General features: G+C 34.7%; 2 protein-coding genes across 2 annotated transcripts; one reads left to right on the forward strand and one right to left on the reverse strand.

Annotated features, from left to right (window-relative positions):
- Positions 1-6,442: 6,442 nt before the first annotated feature.
- Positions 6,443-14,377, forward strand: LOC113232830 (U4/U6.U5 tri-snRNP-associated protein 2). The gene is made up of 10 exons (XM_026467673.1): positions 6,443-6,533; positions 6,606-6,763; positions 7,503-7,617; positions 7,868-8,043; positions 8,270-8,495; positions 8,987-9,110; positions 9,225-9,384; positions 11,828-12,018; positions 12,186-12,338; positions 14,157-14,377. The coding sequence occupies exons 1-10, from the start codon at positions 6,458-6,460 to the stop codon at positions 14,251-14,253; spliced, it is 1,476 nt and encodes a 491-aa protein (XP_026323458.1). The 5' UTR covers positions 6,443-6,457; the 3' UTR covers positions 14,254-14,377.
- A 126-nt stretch (positions 14,378-14,503) lies between these two features.
- On the reverse strand, positions 14,504-17,279 carry LOC113232832 (thioredoxin-like protein 1). The gene is made up of 6 exons (XM_026467674.1): positions 17,113-17,279; positions 16,871-17,027; positions 16,685-16,795; positions 16,197-16,346; positions 15,053-15,186; positions 14,504-14,975 (listed from the first exon to the last, which is right to left on the reverse strand). The coding sequence occupies exons 1-6, from the start codon at positions 17,208-17,210 to the stop codon at positions 14,765-14,767; spliced, it is 861 nt and encodes a 286-aa protein (XP_026323459.1). The 5' UTR covers positions 17,211-17,279; the 3' UTR covers positions 14,504-14,764.
- Positions 17,280-22,379: the final 5,100 nt, after the last annotated feature.

Raw genomic sequence — 22,379 nt, forward strand, 5'->3', positions numbered from 1 at the left:
TAGTAGGTCAATGTACTGAAAGAGGTAGAGGGAAACTCAAAGCTAGTGTTGGGTTGTGGATAAATTTCCATTTTGAAAAATTAATAATTTTCCGAATATTTATATCATATTTATCCACATGTGACAGTTGACACTTGTGAAAAGTTGAAGATACTACTCAACACGTAGTATCTCTTATTAGTTTGTGCTGCTCAAAAACAATGGAGTCAAAGATTGTTGTTTACCTATTGTTTTTTTTTTCCACTGTTAACCAATCACTATAAATCTCGTTTTACATTACCTTGCTTTCAGCTATATAACTTTATTATACATATAATTCACATTAAGTAAAACTTCAAAACATATATCTAAACGTAAATATAATAAACTCATTTGCAAAAAAAAAACGGGCACCTTTCATTTTTTTCCTGTCTGAAATAATTACAATACGAAAAAGGTTTTATTCATTCAAAAATGTCGCTGGCTTGATAGTTAAGTGTCCTCATTTGTAAAAACATTCGTTCCAAATTCAAATTTAAGAGATAAACCCAGAGGATGGAAAAAATAAATAAACCTCTCTACAGGATAATTACTCTTCACTACATAAAAGGGCGGTAATTGTTGAAAGTTCATATGAACTAATTAATCACTTATACATTTTGATAAGTTATCTTCTTTAATTCCGTCAATAGACAGACAGGTTCTGGAAGAAAACCATGCACCGAACCACGGGATGACCGCTTCCTGGCAAGCCGGGCGTTGAGAAATCGCAACGCTTCATACGCGGACCTCAAGAAGAATAGAAAGTAAGTGAGAGGAGTACAAATTAGCCTATGGACTGTCAGGAGGTGGCTTCTTGCTGCTAATATACGCAGTCATCGCACAGCTCGTGGCCCTAAAATTAAATTACTCCGTGAGCATAAAGTTGCTAGACTGAACTTCGCTAGAAACCATGCTACATGGACTCAAAATGACTGGAGAAGAGTATTGTTCTCTGATGAAGCCAGGATTTCTCTGTGTGGTGAAGACCGCCGTCGGCGAGTGCTACGAAGACCAGAGGAACGCTTTGCAGACATGTGTTTTAAAGAAGTCACCCCTTATGGTGGAGGCTCCGTTATGTTTAGGGCAGCGATTCATTCGATGGAACATACGGAGTTAGCCTTCATCGAAAATAGCACGTTGAATGCACACCGATACATGAGGGGGTCCTAATTCCTCACGTACAACCCGCATTGACTGTTCTTGGAAAAGATTCCATTTTTATGGATGACAACCCTCGCGCCCCGTTCTGGCGATGTGGAAGCGTATATTTAAAAAACCTTAAAAAACCCTTAAAAAGGTTTATTCCGTAAATCCCCACTAAGAAATCCCCATTGGTGGGGATCGTTACATTTTATTCCACAAATCCCCACTAACGTAGCACTTGCTACGCGGTGGGGATTTGTGGAAAAAAAATCCCCACCAAGATATTATTTTGTGTATTTTTATTGTTATTACCACCATTTACACACAAACGTGTTTTCTATTAGTTTTTTAAAAGTAACATAATTTGGAACTGCATGATAATAATGAGTTTAAAAAAAAATTCATTAAAAAGGTTTTATTCAAATACAAAAAGAAAAATATAATTTGCACTGACATAAAAGAAATGAGTCTTATTTTAAGAGGTGATTAGCCTTCTTCGTGTTTCATTTCAACAATCATGATTGATAAGAAATATTTCAAGGGAGACCGAATGTCACAGCAGTGTTAGTAATCAACGCCCTTCGCACAGGAAAGGGAAATAATTACAAAATACTAAGTAAGTTCTTTCAAAATTGTAAAAAAAATTAACTTGAAAATAGTTAATAACCATGTAATAGAAGCTGAACTTTTCACAGTTTTAAAAAGTGACTAAATGATTATTTAAAACGTTTATTAAGGGTACGCCTTTTTCTTAAAAAAATCACATATTTATAATAATTGACTAGATTACTTAAAAAACTAAAACAATATTGAAAAATGTTAATATTAAGTAAAATCAACAAGTCAACAAATAAACAATACTTTGCTCATATAAATCATTAAAATGTCTATAATCATACGAAACTATCTCATTTTTTCCAAAAAGTGTTCAAGTGTTATGTGGCCATCAGCCAATTCCCTCTGAGTCTGAAAGATGAATTGATCTCTTTCCTTGCTTTGAACACGTATTCAAACCCTGGTGCATCATTTGAAGATGTAGAACACCCTTGCATAATTGCTCCAAATATGTATGTCGCACAGTGAATACTCTTAACACACTAAATAAATTTAAAATATTAGCACTCCAGGTAGCCGCAAGGGATGCACGAGTCATAAAATAATCAACCAATTACGAACGGCACACCAAACGTTTTAGAAAATAATAACACAGCTGATTATGACTTCGGGTCAAGTCCTTTGTTCTTAAACAAAAGTAGCTCTATTCCTTTATGAAACATGTTTTCCTCGTGGTGTTTTTGTAACCCTAAACACACGTGTTCAATGTTATACTTACCACAGCAATATTTTATTATATGTATTATTAACTACAAAACAAATTGAGTACCTTTGGTAGAATCGAGTAGACCTCTCCTCACATTTCTTACGCGTTCAAGGGAGAAAATAAGCAAATTGTAATATTTAATTATTTAAAATAAATTCAAACTCAAATTTTTCAACTTCGCTATCAATTTAATGAAAACCCATTTAATTTATGTGTCGATGTAATGACGAGGCATTGGAGTTGAAAATCAATAACAAAAACATAACCCTCCTTTTGGTTTGTTATAGTCTGGTAAAAATAATATCTTGGTGGGGATTTTTTTTCCACAAATCCCCACCGCGTAGCAAGTGCTACGTTAGTGGGGATTTGTGGAATAAAATGTAACGATCCCCACCAGTGGGGATTTCTTAGTGGGGATTTACGGAATAAACCATTTAAAAGGTTGGAATCCGGCGTTTGCATTGGCCAGCTTGAAGTCCCGACCTCAATCCAATAGAGCATGTCTGTGATGTTCTGAAGCTATTGGTAAGGTCAGCGCAGACAGCACCACAAAACATGAGGGAGCTAAAAAATCTCATCGTCGTGGAATGGGCACATATTCCACAAGAGGTCATAAGCAATATCCTCGAAAGCTTGCCTAGAAGAATACTGTGATTTTGGCAAGAGGAAGCTACACTCATTATTAAATTGTTACCATTTTTCCTTTACATTATTTTAAAAAAAACTTATAATTTTTATTTCACTAAGCGAGTAGTATTCTACAGACATCGAGTATCTACAGACCACTGACACTAGAACGACATTTTCTCATTTAGTTATTCGAAATTAATAGAAAAAATTTGCTCAAACCATTTTCAGCATATTCATTCCTAAGATTCTGAGGATACTAGTTGGTTAAATAATAAAATTTACTGCAGGTGACAGCCAACAGTACATTTACAAAATAATCTCAAGTGAAAAGACACTTATTTATTTAATTATTTATAAAGCATTGGCTCCAGAGCCATCAGCTTAATGGTAACAAATAAACTTAGAGGATGGAAAAAAGTTTCCATAGTCTAAGCGTCGTATTCCAGAACTCTAGTCAGGAGTTGAGCAGACTTGAGTATGATATCAAGCACTGGAAATAGGACCCTAATGGCAAGGACTTGAGTATGATTTTCAGTGCCTTAAATCATACTCAAGTCCTGACTTAAGCATTGAGTAGAGTCCTGGAATACGACCCTAAAACAAATAATCAAGAAACGCACAACGTAAACTAAAAATTAATTCGTGTAAAAATTGTAACTACTAAAATCCGCCATTTTTTCAAAATTAAAAAAGACACTTATTTTTTTATTTATTTATAAAGCATTGGCTTCGGAGCCATCAGTATAATGGTAACAAATAATCAAAAAACGCACAACGTAGTATAACTGCATAGACTAAAAATTAATTCGTGTAAAAAATGTAACTACTAAATCCTGCCATCAAAAAGCTTATTAGGAGGATGGAAAAAATAAAGGAATAGTCTATGAGTCGTATTATAGAACTCTACTCAATGCTCAAGTCAGGACTTGAGTATGATTCAAAGCACTAGAAATCATACTCAAGTCCTTGTCATTAGGGTCATATTTCCAGTGCTTGAAATCATACCCAAGTCTGCTCAAATCCTGACTTGAGCATTGAGTACAGTTCTGGAATACGACCCAAAGAGTCGTATTCTAGAACTCTACTCAATGCTCAAGTCAGGATTGCACTGGAAACACAAGCACTGGAAATACGACCCTAATGGCAAGGACATAAGTATGATTTGTAGTAATTTGAATCATACTCAATTCCTGACTTGAGCATTGAGTAGAGTACTGGAATACGACCTTCATAAATAGGTAAAAATTAAATTAAATAGTTTTATTCCTTTTGCATTTTCTACACAAATCACAAACCATACAAATTGACAACAAAATAGACATGAATAGAAGATTTTTGGTGGATAAGTTTGTCGATTCGTAAGTGCAGAGTGAGTACAAAGATATGCTTTATATAGGGATGGTTAATATAATATATAGCTCAAATCATAACAATAAATTTGAAAAAAATTATAGCAATTATAATTTGAAAGACATAAAGGTGCTAAAATTATAACGAACTTTTTTTCACTTTGGATTGGAGTACGTTAAGAAAATTAAACCAAATACCATCTAGCGACATAATTTTACAATATTCAATGCCATACCATCAATCCATTCGTGCTTCACTTACGCAGCTAACAAACAAAATCCTTCTTCGTCCTGAGTTATCTCCCTTAATATTTCATAGATGGCACTATATTCTATGTGAAAATTGCGGCTCTTGTCATTGGTTGAAACAATTATAACGTGAAATACTTTCACATATTATTTGTAACATTTAACGTTTGGTGCGAAACGCGAAATAGCTGATTGGTTTATTGATGTTAAATTTCACGTTTTAGTACGCTAAGCGCTAATGCTATATTTAGTAATTAGCAAGTATTATTATTGTAGTTATGTTATAAATTATAATTTTGATTACGTTTTAATACGATTTTGAGCTAGACATGGGGAATAGTATTACATCTCTATCGCCGTGACTGTCGTCGTTCCGGTTCCAAAAAAATCACGGTAATTTGTCACGACTGTTACTTCCGTGACCTTGTCACGCCTATAACTTACATCACGATATACGGTTTTAGCCAGCGGCTTCTTTCTAATACTTATAGCCGTTTTTTTTATAGAATGATTTAAGTTTTTACTCCCTTTGTAATAAGTTTCAATTTTATTCAAAAAGTTGATCCGAAATAACCTTCACACTTTTAGTAGAATACACAAAGTAGATACATAAATATAAAATACCAACTCTTCCTATAATAAAACAAATATACAAAAATATTTTACTTTGTTAATAAATAGGTTTATAGTAACTGCTGCAGCTTTTTTTCATCCGCCCTTTCTAGTAGTAATAAGCACTTACGACTCTTGTGAGTGAGCAAAGAAAGTCATCCTATTTCGCTCACTCCCATCGCCGAAATGGCCCGATTTGAAGAGAACTACAACGAGTGGCGCGCTCAATCACCACGGAACGGAGATCGGATCGCGCATTGTATCAAATGCGTATGTCGTGATGTGAGTGACGGGATAGCTATTAGAATGGAGGAACACTGTGTGACTTTGAAACGTCGGTCCTTCGGACCGAGTCACGGTGATTCTGTTTGACGGCGGATCATCGTGATTTTTTCATCGTGACGTTATTTATCACCCACCTCTATTTTGAGCTTTTGGTGGAACGTTCGTCTGGTGAAGCGATTTAAACTAAGATATAATTAAGTACTTGGATTTATTTAGTTAGTTTAGCGTTTGTTTAATTAATAAGTCGTTGTAATATTTGTATATAAAAGTACGAGTGTATGCGTTATTATTAATTATTATGAGTGTAATTTACTATAAATAACCAGTGTAAAAGTTTTGTGCAAATTGTTAAAGTATGAAGGGAAGCTCATTCATTGATTTATCGTCTATAACCACCTGTAACCACCATATTATGTAATAGTTACAAAACAAATGAAGTCAGTCGTAACTAACCATAAAAAACTGTAAACTATTCTATAGATAGACCATTGCTGTACTTAACAAGTTAGCGCACGTCAACTATTTCACGTTTCTTTTCGTTCGTTACATTATCACACGATCTTGAGCTGCTAAAAATTATAATTTTAGCACTTTAAATAGCGCGCTATAAAAATTTAGCATTCAGCGTGCTATGCGAATGTAGCAGTTAATCTCATCTCATATTGCTATACCTTTCACGCCCTTGGATTGGATTCTGTTGCTCTCTCGGAGTAATGACTAGCTGAGGTTGCTCTATTACAAATAAAATGCATTATTTTGACGTTTAGAAAGATAGGTTTAGAATAACTTGGTTTACGTATTATAAGGTGTCTTTTTTCTAAGTTCTCCTGTAATAAACAGTTGTAAGATGTTTGAAGAAGAAAAACGTGTAGAGCTACCGAAAAAGCGAAAAATTTCTGAAGAAAATGGTGTTGGAATTTCTGGTAAATACATTTTATAACCTCTATTGTTTAACGACTAATAGCGCTTAATAACTTATTCATTGTATTTTCCAGATCATCCTTTGAAAAGAAACAATACTATTACGATACAGTGTCCTTATTTAGACACTATAAATAGACATGTGCTAGACTTTGATTTTGAGAAGTTGTGTTCGGTGTCACTCACTAGGATCAATGTTTATGCTTGTTTGGTCTGCGGAAAGTACTTTCAGGTGCGTTACTTCTTTCATTTATTAGCAAATGAGGCTGTACTTAACCAAAGGGGGCACTGTGAAACAAAACAGCAATGTTTTATTTTTTTAAATTGTTTTGGATAGATTGGATCAACGTTAACACTTTCTATTCTTATTGGAGGTAGTTATTTTATTTCAATAGTTTTTGAATTTTTCTTACATATTACTTTGTTTCTAGTAGATTAGACCTAAATAAAAACTTTTTATTTTTACTACTGCATGTGTGGTCAATGGGTTATGAGAAAATTCTATGTTTACGTTGCTTCATTATAATTATGTTGGCGGTGTACTCACTTGCGCTCAATGTGCAAGAGGGTTTGCCGTGAAGATTGGCGACATTACTCATTATCGAGCGCATCACCTCCAATCCAACTAGGAGCCAAAGTGGTTGTCATGACCCAACATGGTTGGGTTATATATCATATTTCAATACGTAAAATGGCTCTCAGAACCTAAAGGTCAGTTTGGGCATGTTAGGGGGTCGGGTATCTCATGTATACGACTGTACAAGGTACATGTTCGACATAGTTTAATAAAATTACTTCTTATTTGACTTGTTTTAATTTTTTTTCACATATCCTTATATGATATTGCTTATTTGAATATACCTATTTTTGAAGGAACCTATTACAATTATAAATTATATAAATACTTTTATTTGAAGTAAATTTGCAGATATTGTTCACACTTTTAATGTTATGCTATGTCTCACAAACAGGGCAGGGGCACCAACACTCATGCTTACACTCATTCTGTGGCAGATGGACACCATGTCTTCCTCAATCTACACACATTGAAGTTCTACTGCTTACCAGATAATTATGAAGTCATTGGTAATTTCATTATTGTTCAATAACTATTTGTTCCTTTTGGTACAGACTGCTTTAAAATTATGTAAGCATTCTAAGTGTAAAAACCTATTCTGATAAAGTACAATTTTAGAGCTACAAAAAGCAATTGAAAAGATAGCCTGTTTACAATCTCAAATGAGGCATTTTGCATAAAAGAGCATTAGCAGTAAAAACTGCTTGAAAAAGTATAATCATGAACTCTTACAGTCGTATCCACAACTATTTCTTCCAGACTCATCCCTTAATGACATAAAATATGTTTTAAATCCAACATTCACACCAGAGCAGATAGCTCAGATGGATACAAACACAAAGATGTCACGCGCCATCGACGGTACTATGTACATGCCGGGAATTGTTGGACTCAACAATATTAAGGCTAATGACTACTGCAATGTTATTTTGCAGGTATGCATTTTCTCTATTTTTCTATTAAATTTTCCTTACCCTGTAAAGAACATGTAAGTGAAAGTAAAACATTTATTTATGGACTTTGGTTTAAGATGTAAGAGATAGTGCCTTTTGATAAATTTTAAATTCGATTAATAGTGGCATGGCAAAATTAAATTGTATATACAAATATGTGGAATATGTATACAATTTCCTTGCTAACTAGTCGATATTATCCTTACAGTGTCTTTCTCAAGTGCGTCCGTTACGCAATTATTTCTTACGGGAAGAGAACTATGCGAACGTAAAAAGACCACCTGGTGACTCGTCGTTCCTGCTAGTGCAGAGGTTTGGAGAATTATTAAGAAAGTTGTGGAATCCTCGTGCGTTCAAAGCACATGTTTCACCACATGAAATGCTGCAGGCTGTTGTTCTATGGTCTAAAAAAAAGTTCCAGTTTATTAAACAAAGTAAGTACATATCGAGTTCTTAGGTTTTCGCGTTTGTTACATATAGGAAATGAAACGTTTTGTAACTATAGTGATAGAAATAGTGTGGTTTTTATTAATATTAGACATGTTTGATGACTTTACCAACTCAGTCAACGTAAGTAAGTTCAGTTAGGAAGTTTTACATATATTTTTAGTACATAGTGATTGTCATTATTTTTCAAGGTATTATGTGATAACTATTTTGATAATTTATCAGATATATTTATATTATATTGAATAATTATCGTGAAAATGAATAATTAATTAGCAAATAAAAAACTATAAATTCAAACCCTATTATTTTTATATGTTACGTGCTGTATGAATCCCAGGATACAATTCTCCATAAAGAAAAGGGGTGTACTTCACCACACTGAAAATTTATGCTGGTTGTAGTGGATTTGAAATGAGCAGAGGAGTTAACTAAAACTATATTCATTAATAATAAAACATTACATGTCACATTTCAGGTGACCCTATTGACTTTTTGTCATGGTTCCTAAATTCCCTACATATGGCATTAAATGGAACTAAGAAACCCAATAGTTCGATCATCTACAAATCTTTCCTTGGTCACATGAGAATATATACAAGGTATGTATTGTTGACCCTGCTATATCAGTTGATCATCATCTGCATCAAATCCCTGCTTGCATGGGTGTCCTACAAAGAGAAAATAAATCAATAGGTTCATTGCAAATTTTGCAGAAAATTACCCCCACCAGATGCGGACGATGCAGCAAAAGTAGACCTAAGCAGTGAGGAGTACGCAGAAATGATAACAGAGTCGCCTTTCCTGTACTTAACATGTGATCTGCCACCCACGCCGCTTTTCACTGATGAGTTCCGAGAGAACATTATTCCACAGGTATGAAGTTATATGATACAATCAGGTATATAATAAATGTTGTAAGCACAGACATATATCTAGATAGACGCCGCAAGTACAGCAATTTGTATGAAAACCGAGCGTGCCACATTTTATGTATCCACCATGACGTCACAAGAACTATTTAGTGATGGGAAACCTTCCGCGCTAAATCGATTGATTGAACGGAATACACGTATTTCATTCAATTAATCGATTGAAGTATTCGTTGATTACAAGTAGTCGTGAAATATTAATATAGTAGAAAAATACTAAAACAAGATAGTTATGTCCTTTATTAAAAGTTGTTTAATAAAAAATTAGATTACTTAATAATTTAAACTTAAATTTTTAATCAACTTCAAATATGTAAATTATTGTCCTTGAAATAATATAAGCGTATTATATAACTGTCTTTTTGTAATAGAAGATCTTATCGATTAACTTAAATAATGAAAACGCACCTAGATGTTTTTCTGTTGGTAAATGATCAAATTGATGAATAGCAAGACAAATGTAAATGTTACTACTGACAACATATGGTAAAATCTTATTAATCAGAAGAGGTTTACTTAATGATGGACTCGTGTTCTTTGTATATTATTTCTCGGATTTCTAACTCTGCTACTCTGCATATTTGGATAGCATCTTAGGTGGCATAAATTAGACCGTCTTTGTCCTAGAAACTAACGAACTCATACGTATGACCAATTCCAGGTTTTTGTAAAGACAGTGCACTGTTAATTCTTTGCATTATATATTTTTTTGTATCACTCGTACTACATACCCGGCGATGTATGTAATTATTTGCTCACTATATTCGGACATTCGAGGCAACGTGCTGCAAAAATTATCAAAATTAAAGATACTACTGGTAATAGATACTACAAAACTGAAAAAACAACGAAACGTTACAACAAAAGAGTTATAGAATATATTGCTAAGGGCATAATAATTTTCGTCCCTTTGTTTTCAAAATCTATCAGAATCGAGAACAGTGTTGCCTAACGTGTACATCACTAAATGTTAAATTTGGCCAAAGAGATGTACAAGCGGCCGTACCACGGAAACTGAATGCATTATACAAAAGTGCGTTCGTTCGATATTCATGGCGTATTAACAAAGGATCACAAATATATCGCACCAAGTAAAAGCCGCAATATATTACAAATCATGAGGCATACACTGGGTTGCATATTTGTTTTCTCGAAATTAATTTGTTTTTATAAGAAATTAGGCATCTTCTGATTAGACATGGGGAATAGCGTTACATTTCTAGCGCCGTGACTGTCGTTCCGGTTCCAAAAAAATCATTTTGTCACGACTGTTACTTCCGTGACTTACATCACGATATACGGTTTTAGCCAGCGGCTTCTTTCTAATAGCCGTTTTTTATAGACTGATGTAAGTTTTTACTCCCTTTGTAATAAGTTTCAATTCCATTCAAAAAGTTGATTTTGTATTTAATGTAATTTTGTTTGTTATTTATTTAATGCGAATTTTTGGATTGTTAAAAATAGCAATAAAGTGTAATGTAATTATATTTCTAGTAGTATACACAAAGTAGATTATACATAAATATAAAATACCAACTCTTCCTATAATAAAACAAATATACAAAAATATTTTACTTTGTTAATAAATAGGTTTATAGTAACTGCTGCAGCTTTTTTTCATCCGCCCTTTCTAGTAGTAATAAGCACCTACGACCCTTGTGAGTGAGCAAAGAAAGTCATCCTATCTCACTCACTCCCATCGCCGAAATGGCCCGATTTGAAGAGAATAGCTATTGGAACCGAGGAACACCTATGTGACTTTGGAACGTCGCGGTGATACTGTTTGACGGCGGATCATCGTGATTTTTTCATCGTAACGTTATTTATCACCCACCTCTACTTCTGATTACAAAATCACTTGCCCGTGGAAGGAAACGTCCCTGTTTACCCGTTTACCCACAGTTATGGTGCTGTTGCAGTTTATAATGGCACAATTATGCATTTTCGCGTTTTCGACTGGTGTTTATCTACGATAACGGTCGAGCGCGTTCTAAAGTGTAGCAGCGGCAAGTAAGTGAATTTCACTTACTTTGGGCACGCGAAGTACGTACGCTTGCGGCGTCTATCTAGATATATGTCGGTGGTCGTAAGTGTCGTATCTTTCATAACTGAATATTTTTTAAATACCAAACAGACCAGGCTTACAGAATCAGGTTAAAGTCCTTTCAGATTGAAGGAATTTTTCTTTGTGTTTGATCTTTGTATTAATAAATAATTATAACAAATGTGGAGTAACTTCACAAAAATAAATGAATATCATGATATTCAAAAAAATCAATAAGACAATATTTATACAGTTGGAAAAGGTTGAACAACAACATAGAGTTGAAGATAAATCACAAAGTTTAGTTTACTATTTGAAGTTTCAATTACAGTTGTGATTTCAGGTTAACTTGTACCAGTTGCTCTCGAAATTCAACGGACAATCGTCAAAGGAGTACAAAACATACAAAGAGAACTTTTTAAAAAGATTTGAGATAACGCAGTTGCCGCCCTATTTGATATTGTATATCAAACGGTTCACCAAAAACACGTTCTTTGTCGAGAAAAATCCGACTGTTGTCAATTTTCCAGTCAAGTAAGTAAATGTATACCAATAAAAATAAACGGAATGTTTAAGCTTCCTGTTTGTTGGATTTAGTAATTAGTTAACCAGGGGAAAATTTAATGGCATGTAAAAAACTTATGAAAAAAAATGTAAGCATTTTATGAAGCAAGCAATTATATTTGCTTGTGTTGGTACAGAAACGTCGATTTTGGCGACATTCTAACGCCCGAAGTGAAGGCCCAGCACAAAGGCAACACGATATACGAGCTGGTAGGCAACATCGTGCACGACGGTACGCCGGAAAAAGGCACGTATCGGTGCCATGTGTTACACAAACCTACACAACAATGGTAAGTTTTGTGCAACTACATTTTCTACTTTTAAAAAAAAATTACTATACTTACATGGAGGACCTGTAACCATTTTATTTTGATAATTCGGAACCGGTTTATCGAACGTTTTAAAAAGTCGTGACACCGTCGTCGATTAGCTCGCGATGCCACATGCCACAATTTTAAAATTTTGTTTTACTCACTGTCTGTTACGCTTGTATTTAGAGGGAGGACGAAGCAGCCAGCCGCCGCAAGAAGTGCCTAGTGACACTTCTTGCTACTCACAAGCTCGTGTACTTTCAAACAGCTGTTTATTGCATGTGACATTTTTGTCGCATGAACTTAAGTCACAAAGCCACTTAAAAATGAAATACAGCTTATACATAGGGCACACTATAAGTTTCCGGAACTGGCCACTTACATAAACAATATTTACAAAGTAATTAAATATTTGAAAATGGAACTCATCTGCTGTAGAATACAGTTTGTTTCATCTGACTGTCACTTGTTTTTACATTGTGGCGTCATTTTAGAAATTGGTTGTCTACATCACCATGGATTTAACTTGTGAAAATTTTCGTAGTATTTTCTACGATTTTAAGTGTAATTTAACAGCTCAGCGGAGCTTCGCTAGGCTTCAAACTGCTTTTGGCGATGAAGCACCTTGCAAGACGACTATTTATAACTGGTTTGCAGAATTCAAACGCGCTCGTATGAATCTTAATGACGAATTTCGTGATGATCGCCCATCGATGCTGTGCGCCGTATGATCAAAACAGATAGGCATGTGACATACCATGAGATTCGGGCATCTTTAGGCATAGGCATTAGTCAAATAGAATCAATAATACACAAACATTTGGATGTGAAAAAGCTGTGCTCTCGGTGGATCTCACACAATTTGACTAAGGCTCAAAAAACGGATCGCGTCACTTGGTGCAATGCCATGCCTAGTGCGTCAAATTTGGTTTGGTACATAGTAAAAGGTGACGAAACATGGATTTATAGTTACGAACCCAAAACAAAGCAGCAATCAAGTGTATGGGTCTTTCGAGATGAGCCGAAACCAACCAAAGTGGCGCGCGTGCCTCTAAGCGGATGAATGCTTTTTTTTAAAATAAAACTGGACACGTGGCTACTGTTGCTTTGGAGAATCAGTATCACGGTACAAAAAGTTGTACCGTGAATAGTGATTGGTACACGACCATTTGTTTGGCGCAAGTTATTGACAAACTCCGTAAAAATAACCGTAAACGCCGTATCATCTTGCACCACGATAATGCCAGATGATAACGACATGGCCAGACAGACAAAAGAATCTTTGAAGGTGAACAACGTTGACCTTATGAGCCATCCCGCGTACGGTCCCGACCAACCTTTGGCACCTTGTGACTTTTATTTATTTCCAAAAATTAAGAACCATTTACGCGGGTCAACGATTTTCATCACCTGAAGAGGCTGTCGGAGAGTATGAAAAGTATGTTTCAGAGATTGTCACGGAGTGGCATAAATGTTTCAAAATTGGTTCACTCGTATGAAAAAGTGCATTAACGCTAACAGAGAATATTTTGAGAAACAATAAATTAATTTCTGACCATTTATACTATTTTTTTCTTATTCATTTCAGAAACTTATAGTGTAACGTAACGTAATAGATAGTGAAACACTTTTGATATTTGATTAATTATGTAAACGAATCGAGAATTATGACAAATCGTAAAAAAGTGACGTATTTTATTTGTATTTTTAAAAATATTTAATTTTTTTTTATTAATAGAATTTTGTGTGGTAAACTTTTTTTGTATAATATTACAAATGCCTTTACTTTAATTGCAGGTATGAAATGCAAGATCTTCATGTAACTAGCATACTTCCACAAATGATCACCTTAACAGAAGCCTACATACAAATATATGAATTAAAGCAGGATTGAAACTTGCTAATTTCATATAAGTATTAAATAAAACTAAGTTAGATTATATTGTATTTGTAATTTCATTTCAATATTTATTGAATAATTATACAAACTCCAGAAAGTGGCATTTGACATATTGACCTTGGAATGATGTTTACACTTAAAACAAGAAATACTATGTTGATAGTAAATTTTATAAATTAGCAAAAGAAAATAAATATTAATCAGAAATACATATTTGACACAGTTTGAGAAATTATATTTTACAATAAACTGCCTATCTTAGGATACATGCAGATAGTTTTGCTTTATGTAATTCTATTCACAGTTGCTTATAAGTGTTACATACACATAGAAGACATGGTTGAACACACTATGAAGATTACGAGTACATATAAAATTGTGATTATGAGTACATTCAACTAGGAGACATTAATTTATTTCTGCTTGAGATTAAAGTGCATATTTATTGTGGCACTCAACACAGTGGAAAATCAAAACTACCCACAGAATCCAGTACCTTCTTGAGCTAATGACTTTCGCCCTTTTTGCCAGCAATGCGTTTGAACTCTCCCATATTGGTGGTGGAGATTGGAGACCCGTAGAAGGCCAAATGGTCAATCTGTGTCACTTCACCTCCAGATTGATTGTCTTTAATAAACAATTGAATGTTCTGAACATTCTGAAACTTTACGAATTTGAGTGGGACAGGGGTGCCTTCCAAATCATTTGGAGATAGCCTGTAAACCAGAGTTATACAAATGTTATGAGGTTGTATTAAGATGTAAGATATGCTAATTTGTGATGTTTTACTTACTCCAGTTCCTGAACAGAAGAGTTGCCAGATGCTTGGTCAAAGTCCAGGGTTCTAGGTTGGTTGATGAACAGTTTCACAGTCTTGGGGCCTTTGTCTGTTGGCGCTTTGATTTTTAATGAGTGAAGCTTTACCAACTTGAAAAGGAAAGAGTTTTAATTTAAAAAAAGACAACTAATATCATGAGTTCAAATACAGATTTGTTCCATATACTTGTCATTTTTTGAATGGCATGTCAGGCAGGCACTTTGTAGACAATATGAAACTGTGACGTCTATTCTAAAGCAACAATTTACTGTGCTGTGGAACAGAATGTAAGTAACGAAAGGTCACAGCCCATAGAAAGAAAATTAACCCAGTGTCGACGAAAAAGAAACCAATCGCAGAATTTTACTTATATTCACTTTCATCATTTTACTATATTATTCCTACCTTTATTGGTCAAATTATACTTCCATAAATTAGTTTTTGAAGGCTTTTGTTTATACATGAACATACATTACCTAACTCTATGCACCTGAGCAAGAACAAAAGGCAATATTGACAAATTAGCCACAGATATATAAAACAAAAATGATACAGAGTTTACTTACTTAATATAAGCAAAATTCTGAGGCAGGGTTCTTTTGTGTCACGGCTGGGTCATATTTGACCCTTTTCCTTTTTGTAACCATAGCATAGTGAATTCTGTTTCAATTTTGTAACATACAAACTAGATACAATAGCTGTGGGAATTCTCGAGTCTGAGGATTTTCTGGAAGACGCAACCTGTCCTTTGGCTTGTAACTAGTTTGTACATTACATAAAGTTTATTATGCTTTATTACATAAATTAAAAAATTGTCTTCATTCCAATCTGTGGCAATGTAGATTGAGCCATACAGAACTACATTCAATATGTAGTTATAGCAAAACTAGATATAGCTGTTGTCCTTTCTTTCATTAAATTTATCAAAACTAGGCAATGGCCAGTATTTCCTCATAATGGGACATATTACTCAGTTCTATACTGATGCTATACTATTCAGTTAACTGTGGTGTGGATGGCTCCACACCACAGTGAAGTAAGCAGATGTAGGACATTTTTCATAATAATTAAAAATAGTCAGTTTCATTTAGCATGGGTATGGTACATAAGTTTGGTTTACCTGATTAAAAGTGATATTGATGATGAGCTGCTCGTCACAGTCACTGGCAAGATACCCGCCACCACTGGTCAAAGCATGTGCCAACGGGTGGTCATCAGCCTCATTCAAGCTCTCACATTCACTCTTTGTTATAAAAGTTGCCAAGTCCATCTGAAATGCATAATCCTAAAATGGTTATATTACCTTCGATAAAATCAGCATCTATTTCTGCTGCCTGAAGTCAATTTTCATGATTACAATACCAGTTTGTTCAGGCAGCCTCGGCTCAATTGTGTTCACCTGCCATCGCCATCTTTGTGTTTATTTTCTCAAATAGGTAGTGGCATTTATTTTCTAAATTTAAGTAAATAAAAATTACCGACTAGTTAGGACTCGGCCACGTTTGCCGCCGCGCCCATTGCTGTGCCTCCTGGGGCCATGGCCTCCTTGCACTCCCTTTTACGAATTACGTCAACATAATTTGAATTAAACTTTATAAATTTACTAACATGACCAGCAACAGCATTATCTTCTTCGCCAGCGTCTTCAGTACCGTAATACTGTCTCACTTTACTTTCTAGAGAAGCTGGGTCGGCACCCTGCAGTCGATCAATCCTTGTCTATGACAGAAGTTTTACACATTTAGTAAATATCGCAGACAGTTGGTTAGACAATTTTTATTGTTAGACCATTACCCTGTTTTTATAAAATATGAATGTAGGCATTGCACTAATGCCCTGAGCGCTGGCCGTGTCCGCGCATCTGTCTACGTCCACTTTCAGAAAAACCGCCCGCGGGAATTTAGCAGGAAGCTGTTCGAAGAACGGCGCGATCCGCTGGCACGGCGGACACCTTCGTCAATCAAGATGCATCATTAATGCACTCCAAAAACTTAAACGATGACTAAGGACTTCTGAAGCGGTCAGGTTATACTCACCAAGTTGCTGTGAAATCGACAACGACAAGCTTTGTGCCTGCGTTCGCCATTTCGGATTGGAAATGTGCTTCATTTTCAATCACAGTTGCAAAGCCCATTGTTTCTAAAGAATTAAACTAACACAAAAGTGTGAAAATACAACAACGGGAATGATACTTCAAAATGGTTGACAGTCGAACGGAGTTGCCAATTAATTAATATAATTTACAATAAAATTGCATTCAGTTTATAAGCAAATTGTTGCGTATTCACCATTGACTTACAATTATAGTATTCACACGGAGAATTCAAAATACGATTTTTTTAAATATTTTTTTTAATAATAATGGTTTTTTTGGCCCATTTCATAATTTAAAAATAAATAAATTATTTAATAAATATAATTATAGATAGTTTTATTTAACTTTAATAGGACAATGAAATATTTACAAAAATACCATGATCCCCAGACAATTTTTTATGTGTGTATTTTGAAACTACGCATGCCCTTGGGAATAATTAAAAAAATATTCCACACAGAAAACACTACACATTAAATAGTAAAACATTTAAGCTATGTTTATGTGCCTCTTAAAGAACATCCACACCACACAATAGTAACAAAATGAGATAATAAAATATTAAAACATATACCTACAAATGATAACGCAACAAATTTAAATTATTTTAATTTATGCCTACATATAAGTAACTATTAAGGCTACATAATATAGTCCCATTATAGTTTACAATGCTTGTAATTAAAATTATAAACCTTAAGAGAAATGATGAAATATTTGCGAAATTGAGGTTTCTGAAGTTTGTTTTAAAATAGACCAGCCAAAATTCTTTCGTAACGATTCAAACCCTGACCAATGTCTAAACCATGTGACTTGGAACAAGTGTTACCTACACACCCTACTGAGACAGGTATGAAGGTGGGACACGTAAGTGTTCTAACGACTTATTAAAATACATTCAGCTGATCAGACAATGTGTACCTTAAGGAAAATGCTCAGTGTCATCGGATAAGTGTGTAATAAATATAGGGTGCATGACCAGAGATGGGCAGTGGGTTAAAACCTAAACAACCTGCCCGGGCTTTAACCAGGGTTTTACCCAAAGCGGCGGATTTTAATCTATTTCCGTTCAAAATCGTGGGCAGAAACGGCGAATATGGAATACGGAATAATTCTATGCTTATAAGTAGTTATAACAAATTTCGATGTAATTCGATGTAAAAAATCCTTTGTAGACGAAAAAGAGGCAATCCCACATAATACTCACCTAGATACATGTCTGTGATACTCACCTTGCAATCCTGTGGATTTTCACTGTAAAGATGTATGCCATTACGATCCGATTTTTACGAAAATCGATTATAATGCACACGATACCCAAAGGAGTTTTTTAGATTGCTCTTTTCAAATAAACTTACATGCTATGGAATACACTTTGAATTAAATTTGTGTGGAGTCTGGAGTCGTGTCGTCTTTCCATACATCTTTATCTAACAGTAATCTTCAATTTTGTAATATGATTTTTCGATCAAAATATTTTTAATGTAGTTTTTAAACTTAGGAAACGATAAACTTCATGTATGCTCCGGAATCTTATTGTAAAAACGTATAAAATCCCCCATAAAAGAGTTGTTTACCTTGGTTAAACGAAGTCGTGGTACCATGAGTTTGGACTTAGCTCTAAGGTTAATATTATGGACATTTTCTTTATTATTGAAATTATGTATATTTTTACGGGCATATAAAATATTTGAGCAAATGTACTGTGATGCCACAGTCATGATACCAGTCTCCTTAAACTTTTCTATGAGAGAAATCCGAGAGCCTAGACGGTACACAGAACGAATCGCTCATTTTTGCAATACAAATATGGTTTGAATATCTGCCGCTTTACCCCACATGAGAATCCCGTAGGACATTATACTATGGAAGTAACTAAAGTAAACTAGTTTAGCAGTACTAACATTAGTAAGCTCACGTATTCTGCGGACTGCGTATGCAGCGGAGCTTAATCTGCTGGTCAGGGATGATATGTGGAAACCATTGAAGTTTACTACCTAAGGTCACTCCCAAGAAGATTGTTTTATTAACAAGGTCTAACTTTTCTTCGTTTATTTCTATGCTTGGACTAGTCGATTTTATGTTAGGTAATTCAAATTTAACATATTTTGTTTTCTTAGCATTAAGCAACAAATTGTTAGCATTAAACCAATAAACTACCTTAGATAGGGTATCATTAATATGGTCATAGTTAATGTCATGTCTGCCTGTTTTAAAAATCAAGGATGTGTCATCAGCAAACAACACTATTTCGCAATGGTCCTTAACAAAGAATGGCAAATCATTAATATAAATCAGAAATAAAAAAGGTCCAAGTTTTGAAATTGAACCATGCGGAACACCCATTTTTACCGGAGAGCCCAAAGAAGTCACACCACTTATGTCTACTTTCTGAATTCTACCGTTGAGATATGACGAGACAAGTTTCGACGCCTTGCCATTTACACCGTAATGTTCCAGCTTCCTAATAAGAGTAATATGATCAACGCAATCAAATGCCGTTGAGAGGTCACAGAAAACACCAATAGCGTTCTGGGACCTTTCCCAAGCATCAAAGATGTGTTTTAGTAACGCTAACCCCGCATCGCTAGTCGATCTACCACTAGTAAACCCGTATTGTTCACTATGAAAAATATGATTCCTTTTCGAATATTTTACTTAAAGCTGGTAAAATTGGAATGGGCCTATAGTTGCTAGGATCAACTTTCCTACCGCTTTTGAATAAGGGAATAACCTTGCTGTATTTCATTAAATCGGGAAAAACACCTTCGTCAACGCACCTATTAAAAGCTACAGCTAAATGTGGGGAAATTAGATCAACTTTAGTTGATATGCCCTAGACATCTTCAGTTTTTTTAACATATATTGATTTAAAAGCTTTTATGATGTCTTGTGGATTAACATGACGGAAATTAAATAAACTGCCACAAACGTTAACATTTTCCTTTAGGAGATCAATAGCAAGAGAAGGGGAGGAATTTAATGTTTCTGTAGTGTTTACAGCAATTTCCGAAAAGAACGATTCAAAAGCTTGTGCTACTTTATCTTTAGATTTTATAAGTTTGCTGTCTAATTCTAAAACTATATCTCTATCTTGTTGTTTAACCCTGCCTGACTCTTTATTTATTATGCTCCAAATAGTTTTAGATTTATTTATCGATTGTCTAATTTTGTCGCTGTGAAACTTAACCTTAGCAGCTACATATAATTTTTTAAATATTTTCGAATAATTTCTAACATATTCTATGAAATTGGAATTAGTATTATAGGTCTTCCTAGCTTATAGCTCATACAAACGAGACCTACTCTTATGAATACCTACTGTTGCCCAGTAGTTGAATTTAGTCTCTGTATGGAAAGTTAATGTTTTCGATTTATAAACATTATCAAAGACTTTTTTAATTAAACCAAATATCGTGCTATAAAAAGTATTTGGAACCTTCGGTATATGGGGTAGGAATTTAAACTATTGCCGATATTATTTTGAAATCTAATTATTCGTTCTGTGGTAATCGGTCTGCAGAGAAATTGGTCTACCTTCTTGCTCATTTTACAGTTAAAAGAAGCCAATTGGCCACTATGGTCTGATCTTAAGTAATTTATTATTGATTTAGACACAGCGTCTGTGTTACAAAAGATGTTATCAATAGAAGTAGAAATGAAGATGTTATCAATACAAGTAAGTGGCAATGGGTAGGGCACATTGCTCGCAGAACAGATGGCCGATGGGGCCGAAGAGTTCTCGAGTGGCGACCGCGTTCCAGAAGGCACGGCGTGGGTAGACCACCGACAAGATTGACTGGAACCTGAATCCGATGTGGCATTCTTTGGGAAGGGCCTATGTTCAGCTGTGGACGTCTTTTGGCTGAAATGATGATGATGATAAATTATGATGACTTTTAAGCGAACCGATTCAATAGAAAGCCAAATGTTGATAAAGCAATAAACATTTTGTAATAATATCATTAAATTCGAACAAATCTCGTACACAACAAATAAATATTTAATAAGTTTTTTTTTACATTATTTTTTGATACATTCCCATTTACAAAATACCTAGATAAAAGTCTACTTACTCTAATTGATTTGTTTGATAAGTGCCTAGATTTTATTAAATTCAATTCATATGAGGTTCATTTATTAAATTGTCCAATAATAGGTTTTATTTTTCTTTGGCCACTGGCTAAGGCTGTAAGGCGAAGCCCCGGCTGATCCTCGTAATATATTATGTAGAGCCGTACAAATCGAGACAATCTTTTTTAATAAACTGGGATTCACTGTGAAGATACTTATCTTCATTTTAGCTTCTATTTTTACTGTATTATTATCACCTTTTTGTGTTGAAGTATTCAAAGCGTTTAAGACTGTTGCGATGATTTCAAACAGCAGCGCATAAAGGAAAAGTGTGGTAAGAATATTTTTTTTTGTAATATCTAAGTGACAGGACGGACAAATCGTGCGCCTTATGGTAAGCTACTGTCCTGTCCATAATAGTTGCATTGCCACTCAGAACTTTAAACACCAAAAATTTGAGGGGACTGCTACTGCGCCTGTCATTCTGAGACATAAGTTGACAAATTATGTGCCTGTAATTTCACCAGCACCCTTATTCTTCAAAACAGGAACACAGTAATGCTGACATTACTGCTTGGCGGCAGAAATAGGTAAGGTACGACAGTACGTCACTCGACGAACTCTTTCACAAGGAGCTCTATTGCTACTAAAAGATTTGAGAAAGGTACCTACATATGCAAGAGCGGAATACAGGTAGGAAGGGAAAGGGTGCTGGTGAAATTACAGACACACGAGATTTATCAACTTAAGTTTCAGGGTAAGGGGGTAGTGGCAGTGCCCTTCACATCTTTGCGATTTAAAGCTTTTAGCGGCACAGCATCTGTCATGGATAGGCGTGTCGCTTATTTGTGCGTCACTTTGGTATCATAAAAAACCTATCCGTCCAGTATTTTAAAGACACGTGGTGTCCTTAAGGATTTTGAAACTGTAAGACCCTAGAGCCATATGGTACGGTGTCTATAACGCGCAGCTGTATTATTTTCGTCCACCATTTTGAAAAGTCTATAGTATAAAATTTTAAAAAAAACATAAAAATAAAAAACCAAAATGGTTAGGTTTGTCTCTAGGACGCGAGACGGATTATAAAAATATATACAATTTGAATACAGTTATAGTTATGCAGATGTCGATTAG

Source organism: Hyposmocoma kahamanoa, unplaced genomic scaffold (assembly GCF_003589595.1).
Source record: "Hyposmocoma kahamanoa isolate Upper Pololo Valley unplaced genomic scaffold, ASM358959v1 78, whole genome shotgun sequence".
Lineage (NCBI taxonomy): Eukaryota > Metazoa > Arthropoda > Insecta > Lepidoptera > Cosmopterigidae > Hyposmocoma > Hyposmocoma kahamanoa.

Coding starts and splice junctions, on each gene's coding strand:
- LOC113232832 (XM_026467674.1), bottom strand. CDS start 17,210: ATGGGCTTTGCAACTGTGATTGAAAATGAAGCACATTTCCAATCCGAA. Junction 16,796..16,870: donor TCATATTTTATAAAAACAGG/GTAATGGTCTAA, acceptor CTTCTGTCATAG/ACAAGGATTGATCGACTGCA. Junction 15,187..16,196: donor TCAATATCACTTTTAATCAG/GTAAACCAAACT, acceptor TTCCTTTTCAAG/TTGGTAAAGCTTCACTCATT.
- LOC113232830 (XM_026467673.1), top strand. CDS start 6,458: ATGTTTGAAGAAGAAAAACGTGTAGAGCTACCGAAAAAGCGAAAAATT. Junction 9,385..11,827: donor GAGAGAACATTATTCCACAG/GTATGAAGTTAT, acceptor TTGTGATTTCAG/GTTAACTTGTACCAGTTGCT. Junction 12,019..12,185: donor GTTGTCAATTTTCCAGTCAA/GTAAGTAAATGT, acceptor GTGTTGGTACAG/AAACGTCGATTTTGGCGACA.